We start from the raw sequence: 20,378 nt of genomic DNA, 5'->3' as shown, positions 1-20,378 counted from the left end.
CTTCAGTTAATCATACACTCAACTGAATTGCAGTCTAGCCAGATTTAATCAGCCACCCAGACATAATCAGCCAATATTCGCAATTGGTTTTCTCACATAAGCTCACGGATGATTTACCATAAAGTATATCTCACTTACCCTATGAAATAATAAAAAATAATTCTATTAAAGCTAAACAAACACCATTAAAAAATGCCCTTAAATTGTTCAGAATTAATATTATCACAATCAGTATTTAGTGCTAACCTAAAATTATCAGTTTTGATTATTGTCCCTATTTGTTGGGGGTACTTTTACAGCATTGCATTTGTCAATTATAAGGATCAAACTAATAGAAATCGTGTAAAACTTTAATTAATATAGAAAACTGGATTTTTAATATGAACATATAGATAATATTATTTTGTATAAAAAATAACCGTACCAAAATTATCAAGTGACTAAGCTCATTTATGGAAATTTTCTGGTAGTGCCCCCCGAAACAGGGATAATAATCATGAAAATCCGTAATAAATGATTAACAAGTTCAAATCAAGTAAAAGATTCTATTATTGATTTGACTGGCAAACCATGACCGGAGAATAAGATGGTTTATAGAAAATAGGATGGTTTAATGGTGTGAGACAATTTCTGGCTGGAGGCAACTCCAGACAAAAAGCCTATTGGCTAATTATTCATACCTGTTATTACGTTTTCTCCTATAATTTTCTTTATGCACCCAATTTTAATGAAGTTGTTTCTTTTTAAACTATACTCGCAAAGCTTTGTCACATTCATAAATTAGATCACTGATATTTGGCACCTATTATTTGGTTTTAGTAAGAGCCTAGTCAAATTTGAAGGCAAACCCCCAATACTGTGCTCTATGTGAAAATTTATGTCATATGAAATTGTTTTGCTTGAATGAATAATTTGATCTCCTTCACTTCAATAACTGTGGCAGATGAAGTGAGAATTGAGATCCATCCACATTCCACTACAATGTCCTTGCAGGAGTGTCAAATGAAAAGGTTTCTTTATTTCAGACCTCATTGAAAAAATCAATAACCATGTAGTTAGAGTACCTAAGATGTTAGTTCGCAACATGTATCAATCCGCATTGTTATTATTTTAATTGTAAATGATGGCCAAAAACTCATAAAACAAAGAAAGAAAAAGATATCTGACATGTCCAAGTACGGCTCCAACGATGCAGAGTGTCCAAATCTGCACATGTTCCTAAAGAATGAGTATATATATTTTTTATACATAAAGCAAATAATCATGAAATCGGAAAAAATAAAACCATAACCATCCATCTTCTGACTTTGCAAAAATAAATTAAAAAGGTGATAAGTTCTGTATCTGTATAGTTATGCCATGTTTTACGCAGATTTTGGCATTATGGTAACAATTGAGAAGTGTACTAAAGCATGACAATGCTTTGTAACTTAAATAGCAGTCCTACAATAGAGATTCTTTACCAAGGACACGAACAAGATTGAATGATCCAATCTCAGAAATTCATTTCTACTATTTATTTACATTATTGTCCCTCACGCATCCATCTGCAATAAAAAAGCAATAGATATTATTATGGCAAACAGAATATAAACCCTCAAGAAACGTTTAAAGTAACATTCTTTTCAAAAGTCATTAGGTACCATCGAAATATATTCACACCTGGAAGTCCAACAGCTTTCTTGGCCAAGGTAGAAGCGATGATACAGACCTGTAGTAAGACATAAGCATTTTAATAACTAATACTTGTTACACCTATACAGGTGATTTAACAGTACCCAGTTTTGCTAATTGAAAGGCCAAAGAAGCATGAGTAGATACAGTTGTTTTGCTCCAAGATGAGGTATGGACACATCGGTGAGACAGTTACTCACATTTGGTTTGTGTTTCACCAACAAAAATTTGAATGAATTGATAAGTGCATCTGCCTCCTTTTCTAAATTCGTTGCATCTCTATCAGTTAAGTGCACCTTTGATCCCTGCCATGTCATATAAAGGCACCTCATCAAACAAACTAGAAATATCTAGTAATGAATGTTTTAGGACAGAATGGCTAATCATGCATTATAGAAAGCAAACACCAAGAATATTGTTTGTCTGAAAGAAAGTAAAAGATCCTTGTTTTGATCAAGCTGTACGGTTTTTATTTGTAGAGGCACATCCACCACATGTCTTCATCATATATAAATAGGAATAATATGGCCACAAAATTTATCCTGTAGCTTTGCCTATTCTACCATCCAAGATTAGTCAATATCAGGAAGCATTAATTTAATATTGTAATTTTGTGTAATTTAGATTGGACACAACATTTGTTGTGTAATTGTGATTATATCATTACTGTCATGTCAGAGGGAAAAAATTAATTATTGCCTAGAACTCATTGATTGTTCATATCAACCATATGGTCACATGTTCAGTCATGATTGCTGGAAATTTGAGAAGCCTGACAGACCACACCATAAAATCTTCCAGAGGCAAGAGAGCAACACTAATGCATCATTTCATTCAATAAGTAAAGACACGCTATACTAACATGAAGGAATTTGTACCGATTCCAATTCCTAATTATACTTTTAGATCATACTTCTCCCTTTCTCAATATAGCATTTTAGTTGGACCACATATCGTGGACATTAAAATAGCTAAGATGTTTACTTTTATGCTTTTGTTTCTGGTGTCCTGGTTTAATAAAGCAAGCCACAAAGCTCAAAACTGTTTCACAAAGTACAAAGTAATGCACAAGACATTTTTTACTGGCCTCTCCTGAAAAAGGAAGACATAATTACATGGTGAAACTATTTTCAACTAAATTCTAAATACACACAATAAGGCACATTTTACAATGAGCTGCTTTGGACAGGTATTATATATTTGTATCTCTTTGCTTGTACCTTCCAGCCTTTAAAAAGAACCAATATTTCTAGTTATAATCATAAAATATTATGTCTAGAACCAAATTTTACTTTAAGCACAATGACGACTCTACTTATTTCTTCCTAGCATGCAAACATTTCTTCGATAGAGCTGGAATTTCCATGACTTGGAATACAAAATGGAGATGCTTCAATAAGTTGATAATGGTTTCTTTGCATTGGTTTAAGTGGTTTCCTCAATGTAAATCCCAACTCCTCTCTCTAGAAATGCCTTCAGTGCAGACAACCCTAATGGGACCAATGGCACGATAGTCAAGTAGTTTTCCCTAACCACAACTAAAGGCCAGAGTAACCATGTTTCCTTTCTTTCTTTCTTTTTTTTGTTTTTAACATTTAGTTAGTAATAAGTGTTATTTATATAGTGACAGATTCGGAAAACATACACTGATCAATGTAAATTGCCCTGAAACTTCAATGTGATATATGCCTCTACCCAAAGACGCTCTGAGTCCTAATATTAAAGCATGCAAATCTGCTAGTGCCTTCACCATTGTACCTAAGCCGACCATCAGTTTGCAAACCTGTATGTTTACACAATAAATATTTGGTAAGGTAGGAATGTTATACAACTGCATTTAACTTAGCTATTAAGCTAATCAAGACTGGAAAGAAATTATACCACAGAATCATCAGGTCTCAATAATACTATTCCAGCTCCTGACTTCCCAGGATTTCCTTCAGATGTTGCAGAAAATTCAAGTTTATAAGCAGACTGCATTGCCATAAACATAAGCATAATTAAAATGTCAAGTCAGGTTCAGTCTGTACTTAAGATTGTCAGTTCAATGACTATAGCAACAACAGAGCAAACGAATTTTAATCTTCTATGTTGAAAAACTGCAATTTAATACCTAGTGCAATCTGATCCAATGAGTATTAGACCCAGTTCAGGCACTCTTTTAAAATTTTAAAAACAAGATCCTTCAGATATAATCAATCAAGAACATCATTGTCATTCTCTTATTCATCTGTTGCTTCTCTGTTGAAAGAATAACATCCAATGTATCTAAAGAATAAAATGTTTAATGTAGCTTTGCAATTCAAAAGTACAATACAAAACAACTTCACGCAGGATTTATGTTCTAGACCTACAAAACAAAAGCAAAAATGTGAAGATTTAATGAATCAAATCTATATCCTATGTAAAAGAAATTAAAAACCTTTGAGACTTTATTTAGAATCCCAATTAAAATCACTAGTGCCATCATCTAGTTCTTCTCAGTTTTGTTTCACAAAAAGTAAATATCTTGATCTGAAAATATTTTTTAAAACTCCACAATGTGTAATATTTCCATCATAAAATAAATAAATTCTTAAACCTTTGTTTATGGGCCGATTGATTTAACTTATCTCCGATCGATTTTATTTTTAATTGTTACTACCTCATGTTGGCACTTAGTTTCTCCCACGACAAGGTATTTACATCCACAAAGTTGAGTTATTTTAGTACGTGTTTTGAATTATTGCTTTGTACTACGAATTCCTATTGAAGTTTTGGATTATTCACCATTTCGGACGTGAAGGTCTTCCCTACTTGACTAGTTCAGTTTCAATGGGATTCAACCCTCACCCTATTACAATTCTTTGTATCTAGAGCGCCATCATTGCCTACAAATATAATTGGCAAATATCAATGTTGAACATATATTCTTGTTTGGCATATATCTTGTGAAATTGGTGTTCTAATATTATCTTATCTGGCATATAACGTTGGAATTCACTGTACTTTTCGGGTAGTGGATTCAAACCCTGTACAACACATTCTTTATTCCTATAAGTATCCAACTTTCCTACCATGTGGTCTCTGAGAACCTTCTGTTTGGCCTCCGAGTTCCCTTTCGTGTGGCCTCTAGGTTTCCTTTCGTGTGATCTCCAACTCCCTTTCGTGCGGCACCCAGGTCCCCTCCATGCAGCCCCTAGGTCCAATCAATGTCACCTCTAAGTCCAATTCATGTGGGGCCTCTGACTTCTCTTTCGTGCGGCCTCCAAGTTACCTCTGTGTGGCCCCTGGGTCCCTTCCATGTTGCCTCCGACTTCCATTCCGTGCAGTCTTTGGTTTCCTTTCGCGTGGCCTTTGGTTTCCTTCCGTGTGGCCTCAAGCTTACCTCAGTACGGCCTCCGGCTTCCCTTCTATGCAGCCTCCAACTTACCTTTCTACAGCCTTCGGGTCCCTTATGTACGACCTTTGGCTTCCTAGTGCATAATAGCCTCTCTTCTTGTTGATCTTATAAACTAAAGGTACTTTTGTAGGTACCAAGTGACTCAGGACATTATAGTGGTATCAGAACCAGTGATCCTGCCAGCCAATGGATAGTGAATGAAAATTTATAGTCAGAAATGAAGGAGATCCCACTCAGTTGATAGTATGGAAAATCAAGAACCCACTCTTGTTAAAGTCGTGGCATTACAAAGGGATCTTTCACAGAATCAAGCACAAATGAATGACGCTCGGCTACTTATGAAAGAAACTCTCAAGAAATTTGAGGAAAATAAGATATCCGGCAAACAAAATGGTCACAATGTCAATTTGGTCTTTAGAAAGGAAAATCCTCCTCCAACACGCTCTCGACCTTCCATGCCAACTTTCCTTCTGCGGATGGAGGTACCGAACGGAGTAAGGCAACCAACCATTGAGGAAGTTCAAGCATAGTTGAAAGAAGACTGGAAGAATACAATCTTGGAAGAGGATATATCCTACAAAGATTACACAGAATTGAGAATGTGGTATTCTAGAGGTGAAAACCGAGGATATTATAACAATGATCTTGGAAGGAAGTTGAGTAAGATGAACCTATCGTCATTTGATGGATCCGGATCTATATCTACCCAAGCATGGTAATGAAAGCTGACAGCTACTTCTAGCTCAACCCGGTGCCAGAAGAGGAAGCAATTGCAGCACTCCACTTGGGGGGAGTGGCGCATGAATAGTGGCATCATGGCACCATTACATTGGGACATGACCAAGTAAATACTTATGTTGATTCACTAAAAGATTGATAGATTAGTGTGGTGGTAAAGATTTGGAATTTAATTTTTGAGAATTGGCACAATTAAGGCAAACAAGATCGTTCAACCAGTATGTCATGGAGTTCCAGAAACTCTCTATTCTAATTATAGACATTTTTGAAATGAGAAGAATAGTACTATTCATGGATGGATTGACAGAACCATTGAGGGATTAGGTAAAGAGCTTCAATCTTGCCACCCTCTTGGAGGCCATCAAAAATGTGTAAGTATGGCTATGTCATTGAGATCATCCTCTCGAGGTTACTCCCACTACAAACCGCCATTGGTTCCAAGAAACAAAGATAACAAACCTCCATTGAAGAAGCCTTTGTTGGACGAAGCTACCAGACAATAACTCCAGAGGAAGAAATTATGTTTCACCTATAAGGAGTCGTGGAAACCTGGCACAAATGCCTCGGGAAAGGGAAAATGCACTACATCGAAGTTGTCTCTGATGATAAGAACAATCACGAAAATCTACCCCAATAGGGAAGTCACCATAGGAGGACTACAACATGGTCAGCCTAAATTGTATGGAGACGAGAGCCGCATTGGTACGACATGAAGGAACCATCACCCTCGCCAAAAGTTTGAGATGTAGAATATTCCGAGTACGAAAAACGCTCCAGGGACAAAGGGCCACTGTGATTATTGATAGTAAAGGCACTCTAAATTTTATAAACTCATCTTTGGTGAAACGAAGAGGTCTACCTATGGAGGCACGCATAGGATTCTAAGTCAAGGTCGTCAAAGGAACACTCTTACCATGCACACACCTTGTTCCCCAACTAAGTGTCACCATGGCTAATCACACAGTGAAGTAGGATTTCTTTATAGTAGACCTAGATAATATGGAAGTCATTCTCTAGATACAATGGATGGAGTTGTTAGATGAATACAGACAAAGCTTCAAAAGGATGGACTTCACCTTTGTTGTCAATGGAGAGAAGGTTATTCTCAAAGGAATGGCCAATGAGGGACCAAAGGAAGTTTCTGCTCAATGGATGGAGACCATTGTCCGACCAGATGACATTGTGTGGGTTGGACATTGCTTTGTTTCAACAAAACCGATAAAAAGGCAACGGGTGTATCAAGATGATGAGCTACATGCCATCTTGAATACACATGATAGAGTTTTCACAACTATTCCTTCTAGCATGCCTCCCCATCATGGTTTCAAGCAAACCATCGAATTGGAACCCGACGCCAAACCAGTTATTACTACACTATACCTTCATCTTAGAAAATTTAAAGATGAAATTGAGAAGACAATCCAAAAGCTGCTCTAGAAAGGATGGATTTGTCCTAGCTCTAGCCCTTTTGCATCATTGGTGGTGTTGGTGAAAAGGTATGGGACATTACGCATGTGTGTGGATTACTGTGCATTATACAAGAAAACAATAAAAAACAGATACCCTATTCCTAGGATCGATGAATTGTTGGATGAGTTGCATGGTGAAGTTTATTTCTCTAAAATAGAACTTGGTTTTGGATACCATAATATCCGATGTAGGAAGATGTGGAAAAAATGACTTTCCGTTGTCACTACGAGTATTATGAGTTCATGGTCATGCCATTCGGATTGACGAATGCATTGGCCACTTTTCAGTCCTACATGAATCGCATCTTCAACAAATAGTTGCATAAGTACTTGTTGGTATTCTTTGATGGTATCCTTATTTATAGCAAAACATGGGAAGAACACTTGAGGCATTTGGATGAAGTCCTCAGGATCATGAAGGCTCAGTCCTTGTTCACCAAGCAATCCAAGTGTGAATTTGGAATGACAGAGATATTATACTTAGGACATGTTAGTAAATTTGGAGTTTAGGTCCACCAAGAGAAGATTCAAGTTATCCTTGATTCGCCTCTACCAAAATCACTCTCTGAGCTGCAAGGTTTCCTTGGGTTGTGCAGTTACTACCGAAAGTTTGTAAAAGGGTTCTCTCAACTCAGTGCTATGTTAACAAATATAACTAAGAAGGGTGCCTTCCAGTGCAATGACGAGGCACAACACCCTTTTGACAAGTTAAAAGAGGCCATGAGCACTTGCTCGGTTCTTGCCTTACTCAACTTCACTCAACCATTCATTTTGGAGTGCGATTCACCCGGAGAGGGCATTGGCACTGTATTGATGCAAGAAAGGCACCCTACAGCCTTTGAGAGTCAAAAATTTACACCAGTTGAGCATTTATATTCCATCTATGACAAAGAGATGTTGGCTATCATGCACACCATAACCAAGTTTTAGCAATGTTTGGAGGTTGCCAAGTTCATTGTCCGTACTGATCATAATAATTTGAGATATTTTCTAAAGCAATGGGATCTAAACAAGAGGTGACAAAATTGGACAAGTAAGATTCAAGCTTTTGATTTTTACACTGAATATGTGAAAGGAAAGAATAATGTGGTAGTGGATGCTCTGTCAAGAAAACCCGCCATCTGTTTATTATCCCAAATTTCAGCCAATTGGAAAGCACACTTATTGTTAGAATACTCTGAAAACACATTTGCATGTAAATTAATGGATGGCAAAACTCAGGATGATCGATATAAGGTAGTTGAGAACATCATCTACTACAAGTATCAGATATATTTAGTGCCTGAGTCCAAATTGAGCCAGATAATCTAGAAGGAAATGCATGCCTCACCATTGGCATGACACCTTGGGTTTCTCAATACATATAGACAATTCAAGGAACAGTTCTCATGGAAAGCACTTAAAGATGATGTCTTGCAGTACATGTGGGCATATGCAATATGCCAGCAAAATAAAATCTAAACACACCTTACCCGTCGGATTATTACAACCCTTGTCGATTCCATAATAAAAGTGGGAGGGCATCTCTATGGATTTTATAACTGGACTTCCAAAGGTAAATGGAAGGGATTGTATCTTCGTGGTAGTTGCCCAGTAGACAAAGTACGCACACTTCTTTGCCATTTCCTTAGACTTCCAAGCCGCACAAGTGGCCGACTTATTTTTCAGATAAGTTTTCCTCTTGCATGGGTTACCCTGAAACATTGTTAGTAATAGGGATGGTTGATTTCGCAGTACCTTTTAGACAGATTTATTTTGGTTTGCGAGAACAGAATTATCACCAAGTACCAACTACCACCCCCACACCGACGGACAAACGTAGATTGTAAACAAATGATTGGAAGGTTACTTGTGGAACTATGCTTCAGCACAAAAATGGGCATGGATTAAATGGCTACATCTCAAAGAGTACTATTATAATACAACATATCACATGTCAATCGGGATGGCAAAGAAACGGGATCTTAGAAAGAGGCAACAAAAATGGGTAAGATTCAAGCTTTTGATTTTGACATTGAATAGGTGAAAGGAAAGAATAATGCGGTAGTGGATGCTTTATCAAGAAAACTCGCCATCTGTTTATTATTCCAAATTTCAGCCAATTGGAAAGCACACTTATTGTTGGAATACTCTGAAAACACATTTGCATGTAAATTAATGGATGGCGAAACTCGGGATGATCGATATAAGGTAGTTGACAACATCGTGTACGACAAGAATCAGATATATTTAGTGCTTGCATAGGTGGCCGATTTATTTTTTAGATAAGTTTTCCTCTTGCACGGATTACCCTAGAGCATTGTTAGTAGCAGGGAAGGTCAATTTCTCAATACCTTCTAGACAGATTTATTTCGGTTGGCAAGAACAGAATTATCACCAAGTACCAGCTACCACCTCCACACTGACCGACAAACGGAGATTGTAAACAAATGGTTTAAAGGTTACTTGTAAAACTATGTTTCAACACAGAAACGGGCATGGATTAAATGGCTGCATCTCAGAGAGTACTAATACAATACAACGTATCACATGTCAATCAGGATGGCTCCCTTCAAAGCACTCTACGGATATGAACCCCTTTCATTTGTGGACATGATTTTGGATGATAGTCGTGCACCAAGAGCAAAAGACCAGCTACGAGACGGACAAGACATTCTAAGATTCGTTAAGGAAAATTCGCAAAGGGCACAAAATCAGCAAAAGATCTATGCCGACAGGCATTAGATCCAAAGGAGTTTTGAAGTGGGCGACCTGGTCTATCTCAAACCCCATCCATATAGGCAATCGTCATTGAAGGAAAAAGGAAAAGAGAAACTAAGGCCATGTGTTTACAATCCCTACCGTATAATTCACCGCATCGGTGAAGTTGCCTATGAACTTGAACTACCAGAGGGAAGGCGCATCCACACTATCTTTCATGTATCCTACCTAAAGAAAGTCGTGGGATAGAACATCACAGTAACTACATATCTTCCACCACTCAATGAAGGGAAACTGGTGTTTGAACCAAATGAAATCATTGATGTTTGGGAAAAGACATTGCGGAACCATACCATGAAGCAATACTTGGTACGATGGAAACACTTGTCGTTCAACAATGCCACTTGGGAAGGTGAACACATTCTTCAGCATTTGGCGTTGCATTTTCTTAAGAGCAAGAAAATTTTGGGATGGGAGGACTATAATGTTCCCGTCATAAAATAAACAAATTCTTAAACGTTTGTTTATGGACCGATTGATTTAGTTTATCTCAAACCCGTTTTATTTTTTAATTTTTTCCACCTGAGTTTGTCATGCCTCCTATCGGCACTTAATTTCTCCCTCGACGAGGTATTTATGTCCATGAGGTTCAGTTATTTTAATGTGTTTGGGACTATTTCTTTGTACTATGAATTCCTGTTAGAGTTATGTATTACTCATCATTTCGGAAGCGAAAGATCTTCCCTAATTGGCTAGTTTGGTTTCAGTGGGATTCAACCCTCACCCTATTCTGATTCTCTATATTACTTTGCTTTGGATCTGGCACATTTGGAGCACCATCATTTTCTGCGAATATAATTGGCGAATACCTATGTTCAACATCTATTCTTGTTTAGCCTATATCTTGTACAATTGGTGTTCTAATATTATCTTATCTGTCATATAAAGTTGGAATTCACTGTACTTTCTAAATAGTGAATTCAAACCCCATACGACGCATTCCTTATTCTTGTGTCTTTCTTTCCTTCGAAGTGGCCTCCAAGTTCCCTTTTGTGCAGCCTCTAGCTTCCTTTCTATGCGGCCTCCGATTCCCTTTTGTGCAGCCTCTGGGTTCTTTTCGTGTGGCCTCTGGGTTCCTTTTGTGCATCCTCAAACTTCCCTTTTGTGCGGCCTCCGGCTTCCCTTTTGTATAAATTGTTACTATCGAGGTTCTTTTTCATACCTTTCTACCAAGGCACATAAGACACTAGTGCTCTTGTGGGAAAACTATGAACAATTGCCTTCAAAAATAAGTCAGATGCATTAAATGTGTTTATTTCATAAGGAGCTTCCTAAGAAGTGGGCTTCAAATGAGGCTTTGACTAAAGTAAATGAGTATCGCTGTCTATTCTTATAGTTCCACAACTTTGCATATCTGCAAGTTGGGTATTTCAGAGGTGAATTATAAGTAGTGCCATGGTATCCCACCGACAAGATTATATTGATGGAGTTAATGAGACAACTCATGGTAATGCAAGAATACCAATCCACATTACATAGACTAGAAGTGTGGATTTCTTCATGAAATTCATTAAGGATTGGTGGATACTCCTTGTTTACAATGCTCAAGGAAAAGTGTTAAAAGTTTTCAAACTTCAACTTTAATAGTTATTTAATGATTTCTATATGTATACAATGTTGATTATATAGAGCACAAGGTATGTTTGAGATAAATTAATATCTCTCAATATTCCTTATTCACAATTGATTAAGGTCCCACCAAACTACAATTTCCTCTTACCCAAGAAATATACCATAAAGTGGATATGGGGCATGATTTCCCACGAAGATTCAAACACTTTGAAGACTGTTTTAATTGATTTGTTCACTGTGTTTTTGATCTACATGGCAAAAGGATATAAATAGGTTAAAACAGGGTCACGTACCCGATGGGACGTGACTCCACGTTGGAGTCAATCAGGTCTCATCGGGCACATGACCCCAATTTAACTTACCTAAACACAAATGAACCCTTCGGTGATGAAGGCTATCGACCCCGATTAGAGTGGATTGCAATTTCATTCAATGCATATATTATAAAATGTTCTCATTATATATATATATGAATTTATAATTTCACCATAAGATGATATTAATTATAAATATTATCAAGAATGAATTGTCCTTATCAAACTAATACATTAACACTCCCTCTTAGTTTATAAGGATAAACACAAATAAGAAGATATCATGATAAAGAGGAACACCAAAGAAAACTTTGATCAAAATCTTCCTATTAAATGATATCATATGGGTAATTGGCCTGTCAGAATTTCAACTCATGACATTCACCAAATACACTTTAGGTATCATTGTAAATTTGAGCATTGGCCTAGCAAAACATCAATCAAATGATATTCACCGAGTACTCAGAGCAATGGCCTATCAGAATATCAACTAAATGATATTCACCAAATACTCAAAAATGTGGTAATGGCTTATCAGAATATCAAGGTAGGATATTCACCAAGTACCGAAAATATATCTATACACGCAACTTATAGATAGTCAATTAATGACATCAACACCTAGTTGTTGATTTACAAGATAAAGCCTTTCATGAAAACATTTACACAAAATGTATAGCATGATACAAGTTATTGTAAGGTCATCACCTTTCAATAACTTCTCCTAATACAAGTGAAATCATTTGAAAGTCGTCACTTCCTCATGAAGTAAACAGGCTTCATAAAAATTTACAATAATATCTAAATCAATGTGCAATAATCAATCTTTCTAAGATATTTTCTCAGAATTTGCAATCATACCAAGCTCTTTGCAAAAGTGTTTCACTTTTATCACAGCAAGAGATTTAGTAAGAATACGGCAGTCTGATTCTATGTACTAATGTATTCCAGCCTGAACACATTCTTCTCAACCATGTCTCGTACATAGTGATAAGGAATCTCAATATGTTTAGATATATTATGGAACACTGGATTTAGGGAGAGTTTGATGCAGCTCTGTTTATTGCAATAGATAGTGGTAGGAGGTAGATGTTCTCCAAACAATCCAACTAGAAGTTTTCTCAACCATATGGCTTCTCGAGCTCCCATGGATGCTGCTATATATTCTGCTTCAGTAGAGCTTTGAGCTACAGATGGCTGTTTTCGACTGAACCATGATATCATTGCTGGTCCCAAAGTAAAACAACATCCAAATGTACTTTTTCGATCTAAGGAGTTTCCAGCCTAATCTGAGTCAGTATAACCACTTAGATTTGATTCAACATTTGTGTATCTTAGACCATATTCGACAGTGCCACAAAGATACCTAAGGATGTGTTTTGCTGCTACTAAATGAACTTGTTTAGGTTCATACATAAACTGACTTAGAGCATTTACTGCGTAACAAATGTCACGTCTTGTATTTAGCAAGTACATTAGGGATCCAATAATTTGTCGGTATAGAGTAGGATCAGCATTCTTAGAATCTTTAGTAGCTTCTTTCAGCTTCTGCAAATGTGTTTCCATAGGAGTCTTCATGGGTTTTCTTTCCAAAATTCCAAAATGTTTAAGTATATCCAATGTATATTTCCCTTGATTTAGAATGATCTCTTTAGTATGTTGCCAAACATTCAAGTCCCGGAAAATAATGTAGAAGTCCCAGATCCTTCATATCAAATTCAGATGCTAGGTCTTGTTTGCAATTTGCAATTAGATGATCGTCTCCTATAATTAATAGATCATCCACGTATAATACTAGAATCAATGTATCACCTTGTTGTACTTTGAAGTACAAGTTTGGTTCTGCATCATTTTTTTGTGAATCCAAGTTTAGTTAAATGATGGTCTATTCATTCACACCAAGCTTGGGGAACTTGTTTTAGTCCATACAATGCCTTTTTTAATTTGCAAACATGTGACTGTTAGTTATGTACAACAAATCCTCTAGGTTGCTCAACATACACTTCTTCTATGACTCCATTCAAAAAATCGGTTTTGACATCCATTTGATGAATTTTCCATCCTTTGGAGGTAGCAATTGCTATGACAGTTCTAATAGAAGTATACCTAGCTACGGGGGTAAAAGTTTCTTCGTTATCAATTCCTTTCTTTTGAGAAAGCTCTTGCAACAAACCTAGCTTTATATTTTTCAATGCTTCTATCTGTAGCATGTTTAATTTTGAATAACCATTTTGAAGATACGACTAATTTATTTTTGGATCTAGGAACAATTTCCCAAACATAGTTCTTAAGGATAGAGTTGTATTCTTCAATCATGGCATCTTTCCAATTTTGTTGTTTCATGGCATCTCTTACATTTTAGGGTTCAAAATTTGATAGTTCACTCATGAGTGCAATATAACTAGAAAATATGTTTGGACGTTTTGTTTCTCTGACAAATTCTGAGGAGTTGTACTATTTTTCTTTGAGTAGTTTTCTGGCCCATAGTAGCCGCTTCTTTTCTTTAGATATGTGAGTCATATTCATAGGATTAGACAGATTGTCTTCTTCCACTTAATTCTCCCTCTCAATTTCGAAAGGTGCTTCTTCTATGTTTTCTTCATCATTTGATTCATTTTCAAATTTAGATCTTTTGTACACAGTGTCTTCATCAAATATTACATCTCTACTCAATTCAATGTTTCTTTACCCAGGGATGTATATGCAATATGCTTTAGAAGTTTCACTACATCCTACAAAGATTCCTCTTTTTCCTGAGGGTTCCAGTTTAGATCTTTTCTCTTTTGGAATGTGAATAAAGACAGGGCACCCAAATATTCTTAGGCGACTAAGATCAGGTTTCTTCATAGAAAATGTTTTTTCATGAGTTTTATGATCAAGACAAGACTGGGGACATCTATTCTGAATATAAAGAATAGTGTTAGAGGCTTCAACCCAAAGAAAGGTTTCTAAGTTTTGATCATGAATCATTGTTTTAGCGAATTCTACAACAATAGTTTTGTTCTTTCTTTCTACTAGTCCATTTTGTTCTAGATTGTAAGGTACTGAGAACTCCCCCCTTAATCCCAACATTTTTGTAATAATTTTGAAAAATATTTGAAGTATATTTCTTACCATTATCAGTTCTTAGAGTTTTAATTTTCTTACCAGATTGGTTTTCTACAAGGGCTTTGAATTCTTTAAATTTGTTTGGAATCTCTTCAGATTCTTTGCATTTAAGAAAGTAGATCCATGTCTTCCTAGAGCAATCATCAACAAAGATAATGTAGAATGAAAAACCTCCTAAAGAAGAAATAGACATTGGACCACAAAGGTCAGAGTACACAACCTCTAATACTTCTTTGGTTTTGCTTACACTATTATGAAATGTAGATTTAGAATTCTTCCCTAAACCAAAACCTTTACAGGAGCTCTCATGATTAGGGTGAAGTTTGGGTAATCCTGTTACAAGTTTCTCAAGTGAAGCTAATCTACGGAAATGAAGATGACCTAGTCTCCTATGCCAAATTTCACTTTCTTTGGTGGTGTCATGAAATAGAGCAGTAGGAGAGTTTGAGTTTAGCTTGTATAAGCAACCATGTCTAGAGCCAATTTTGTAAGCATTCTTTATATCTGAATTCTTGGGCTAGGCTAAAACTTTACCTTTCATAAATGTAACTGTATATCTTTCATCTTCATGTGCAGATATTGACATCAAATTTCTCTTTATACCAGGTACATAAAGAACTTTAGTTAGTTCAATTGAAGTTCCTGATTTTAGGTTTATAGTATAAGTCCCAATGCCTTTTACTATATAATTGGTGTCATCTCCAATGGTTACATCATCAACATAGTCTTCTTTAATTGAAACAAATTGTTCCTTGAAACCAGTGATATGACGCGAAGCTCCACTGTCAATTACCCAGGTATTTCATCTGTTTGATACTTCACTAGAGAGAGCTGAATAGAAAGCATTATTTTCTAAGTTTTCATTTGAATTGTTGACTTGAGCAAATGTGGCTTGTTGTTGTAGCCTATCAAGACATTTAGATGCTAGATGTCCATACTTGTCACATCTGAAGCATTGCATTTTGGAGAAATTTGGCTGCCTTCTCTTTTCTTTAAATTTTTGTTTCTTTCTATTATTTACTTGAGTTGAAAGAGCTTGGATGTCTTCTTTTGTCGAGATACCCATGCCTTGAGATATTAACATACATTAATCTTGTATGCAATCTGCTTTGAGTCTGTCAAGTTTAGGAAACTTGGATCGAGAGCATACTTAACCATCACAAATATGACCTATTGTAGACAGTTGGTTTCTTAACTCAATTATCCTCATAAAGTACGAAGATATCGTTTCTCCTTTATTCATCATGATGTTAGAGAGTTTGTCTCTTAATGTGATAATCTGGATGATATTGTTGATTTCGAAGATATCTTCAAGAGCTTTATACATTTCATATGTTGTGTCTAGCTCTGCTATGATATGGAGTAAATGAGTTTTAACACCATCCACAATTAACTTCATGGCTTTGGTGTTGTCGTTTTCCCATTTTGCCAATCCATCACTTCCTTTGGCTGGTTTGGAGTTTTCAATAAATTGCTTTAACCCGTTCTCCTTTAAGGTTAGTTTCATTTGCAATTTCCATCTTGCAAAGTCTGAATCACCTTCTAGTTTGTCTTCTATCCTCATACCGTTCACCATTTTAATTTAATGAGTTTAGAGGATATTTGGGTGTACTATAGATAAGTTTGAATTGGATCGATTCTCAAACCTACTCAAATAACATGTTAAAAGTTTTTAGACTTCAACTTTAATAGTTATTTAACAATTTCTATATATATACAATGTTGATTATATATAGCACAAGGTATGTTTAGGATAAACTAATCTCTCTCAATATTCCTTATTCACAATTGATTAAGGTCTCACCAAACTACAATTTGCTCTTACCCAAGTAATATACCATAAAGTGGATATGGGGCACGATTTCCCACGGAGATTCAAACACTTTGAAGACTATTTTAATTGATGTGTTCTCTGTGTTTTTGATCTACACAGCAAAAGGATATAAATAGGTTGAAACAAGGTCATGTCCCATCGGGCACGTGACCCCGACGTAACTTACCTAAACACAGATGAACCCTTCGATGATGAACACCATTAACCCCGATTAGAGTGAATTGCAATTTCATTCAATAAATATATTATAAAATGTTCTCATTATATATATGAATTTATAATTTCACCATATGAATATATTAATTATAAATATTATCAAGAGTGAATTGTCCTTATCAAACTAATACATTAACAAAATGACTATGTAGTTTGAATGCCAAATGATCATCTTGAAGAAGTTCATGGCCAAGTGTTGCTTTGACTAGAGGGGTCTACACGACAAGATGACGAGGCAGTTTGTGCAAGTAAATCACCTTGAGGATTTGTGGATTGATTTGTGTACTAAGGTAGACATTTGGAAGTTAGACTACTGCAGACTGCCCATCAAGCAAATAATTGACTGCAACCTTGCAAAGATCCAAGCTGGGGTTAAAGATGATGAAATTCTTGATCCAAATTACCCAATAAATCATGTGGAAAGCTTGCCTTTTCTTCCACCTTCATGGTCATCCAAGGAAAGTATGATTATCGAGGATTAGGTTTCGTCTATCCTTGCCAATCTTAAGTGTATTAAGATCAAGTCGACTAAAGAATTTGATCTACTGACCCAATTGGCTTGAGGTTGTAAATTAAAGGCAAAGGTAAGGATGGTACATCAACCTCAACATCAGAGTGACTAGTTTCATCCATTCTGAAACACACCATCAAAGGAGGTAAGGCTATAGGAAGGGTCCTTGAGGTAAAGACTATGGAGCCTCAAAAGATTAAGATTGATTCTAGGGATGATGAGATTCCTAAAGAGCCTAAGCAATCTATCCCTATAGTAACTCCTCCTATAGACGTGTCTCTTGCAACAACACTTCCAAAGTCTACACATGTACTAGATGAGTCTGTTAATTCACCATTGGACACAATTGTAGATGCATTCTCCACACAACATGACCTCCTGTGGATTTAGTTATGATAAGTATAACACCAACTTTCCCAAATCCTCAATTGCACCTACAATTACATCAGAGGATCAATATGATAGCTCTGAGAGTGTGTTTGACAAATACTCCATGTCTATTCCACCCATGTCAGTTCCATCCATGGCGTTGTTGGATACTACCTCAATGCAATTCGAGCAATTAATGGTTGAGGTCACTTATAGTAGTTCTACACAAATAACCATTTAGATCGAGACTCCTCCCATTGTGTCCACTGTTGCACAAGGCGACTCAGTGACCACATTGGTCACTACATCTACAACAGGATCACCTTCCTTCTCTTTAGCTCCATGGCTAAGTGCAATAACACAAAAGAAGGAAGAAATTCCACTTGAAGACGATGACTTCAAACAAGCTGCTACACCTAAGGCTCCAATGATTAAGAAAGAAAAAACTATTCCAAGGGTTGTGGTTTGGAATGATGAATTCAAGTACGTGGAGGTAGTTAAGCTTATAGTTGACAAACCTACAAAGGAGATGTAATCCATAGACTACAAGTTCACCAGAACGGAACTTAGGAAATAAACATGTCTAAATTGAAAAAAGATGTGCAAGATGTAGTCAACATAATCACACAAAAGAACGATAAGTTGTGGGAGAAGAAGAACATGCTGAAGTAGGAGAATGTATGACTTATGGATACTATAGGAAAAATAAGGAACTCTTCTCTATCAGCTGATCCTATTTCTTTTGAGCATATTGTATAGGTGGAAAATAAGATGAAGGCCCTAGATTATTAGAGAAAGAACATTTAATCAGATTATGTACAAGTGATTTGAGATGTGTATCGAGGGCTAAAGCACAGAAGAAACACAACAACTGCATTAAATGATCTTTTCATATCATTCAATCATCAACTTAGTATATTGGATGGAAATCTCGAGGTCTAGAGAAGCATGACAAAGATTGACCTTGATGTCTTGTGTAAGTATGAGGTCATCTCTTCTGTAGATATGTATTATGATTATTTACATCTGATGGTGAACAAAGAATAAGTTATGCAAGGACCTGTGGTCAAAATTAAAGCAGCAATGCAGCAGGGAGATAATTAAGAGTGCATAACCAGAAAATGAGTAGGTTAATGAGAAAGGCATTCTAACAAAGTTCACAAGAGTTATTTGTCCACAACTTGAGGCAGGTAACTTCAATTTCAGCATAATAGACACACTCGCAAGCTGGAAGGCTTCATTAAGTTCTTTGTAAAGTAAGCATAATGAATGTAACAACGTTATTTCAAAAGGTGCAAGCATGCTTCAAAAAGTACCATTATCGCACAACATTTCAGTGAACCAGATGCTACAATTGTACGAGGGTCTTTGCAGAAGTTTGGGAAACTCACTAACACCCTACGAAGACATCTCTCAAGTGTCTCAAACACTTCTTTTTCTATACTTCAAAAGAATATGTGTAAATTTTATGAAGATTGCATGTAGAAGGAAAATACTTTGTAAATACAGGAGAGCACGTACCTCTATAGTCACTTCATGCAATCATGTTGCAAGAGCATTAGCCATTGCAGCATTGAATAAGTCATACTTAAATAGTTGTTGAACAAGTCAAGGTGATTAAGGGTTTCCCCTTTTGTCTCCACCTTTTTCTCTCCTCTTTTCTTATATAAAGGAGAGAACTCATTGTATATCTTCATCTTTTGGTTCTAGGCAAGAAGGCTATGCTTGGATTTTTTGTATTTTTGAAGATTGTGTATTTTATAAGTACAAATTTCAAAATTGAATGAAGAAGCAAGATTGTCCAAACTTTGCATTTTGTATCTTGAGATTAATTGATGTATTCTTGTGTTGCATTAGTTAATCATTCTTGAGTTCATTTAGTAGCTACTCTTGTGTGAATAATTTCATGATCTTACTTTGCAAGCTTAGCATGAGAGATGACATTAAATTAAGAGAGGATTGAGTGTTTGATGTTTCTCCTTAAAATATTAGGAATTTGAATCTACATGCTGTAGTGGGACAAAACTCACATCAACAAGTCCTACATCCACCAGCCACTAGTGTTTAATATCTCATCAAGTTCAATTTCTAATCTCCTCTCAAGCAATCCAATCTATCCATCTAAAAACTATCGCAACCGATCACATAGAATCATCAAATCATCCCCAAGCCATATTCGAGCAAAAAACTGTGATGTGGAAAGGTTATTGAGTATCCATTACTATACTTAATAAAAAACCATCGCTTGCAGACCAACACCAAGGCCATCAAAGGTTTGTATGGTAAGACTTTTCATACTTTCGATCATTATTTGCATTCCCTTTTCTCTAATCTAGGGTACATGTTTGATATAGGATAATGTTCATATTTGATGTCAATTTCCTATTGTTTTGTCTTATGTTTTAGTGGTTACATTTTGACATGCCTAATG

The 20,378-nt window shown here is 36.2% G+C and overlaps 1 protein-coding gene across 12 annotated transcripts in view; it reads right to left on the bottom strand.

Annotated features, from left to right (window-relative positions):
• Positions 1-1,213: 1,213 nt before the first annotated feature.
• LOC149543430 (uncharacterized) overlaps positions 1,214-20,378 on the bottom strand; it is a 176,447-nt gene continuing 157,282 nt past the window's right edge. For 7 of the 12 annotated variants that reach the window (XM_089798228.1, XM_089798223.1, XM_089798219.1 and 4 more), the window contains 5 exons: positions 3,556-3,648; positions 3,320-3,457; positions 1,875-1,979; positions 1,663-1,711; positions 1,214-1,547 (listed from right to left, as the gene is read on the bottom strand). In XM_089798228.1, coding sequence (XP_089654354.1) covers positions 1,513-1,547; positions 1,663-1,711; positions 1,875-1,979; positions 3,320-3,457; positions 3,556-3,648 — 420 coding nt within the window. In that variant the 3' untranslated portion in view covers positions 1,214-1,512. The remainder of the gene's footprint in view (positions 1,548-1,662; positions 1,712-1,874; positions 1,980-3,319; positions 3,458-3,555; positions 3,649-20,378) is intronic. The other 5 variants (XM_089798227.1, XM_089798224.1, XM_089798225.1 and 2 more) reach the window with 2 other exon arrangements.

This window comes from Cupressus sempervirens, chromosome 8 (genome assembly GCF_028749045.1).
Source record: "Cupressus sempervirens isolate cs-2001-9-10 chromosome 8, ASM2874904v1, whole genome shotgun sequence".
NCBI classification, from domain to species: Eukaryota; Viridiplantae; Streptophyta; class Pinopsida; order Cupressales; family Cupressaceae; genus Cupressus; species Cupressus sempervirens.
Note: the sequence above shows the minus strand (reverse complement) of the source record. Positions and strands in the feature narration are given on the sequence as shown.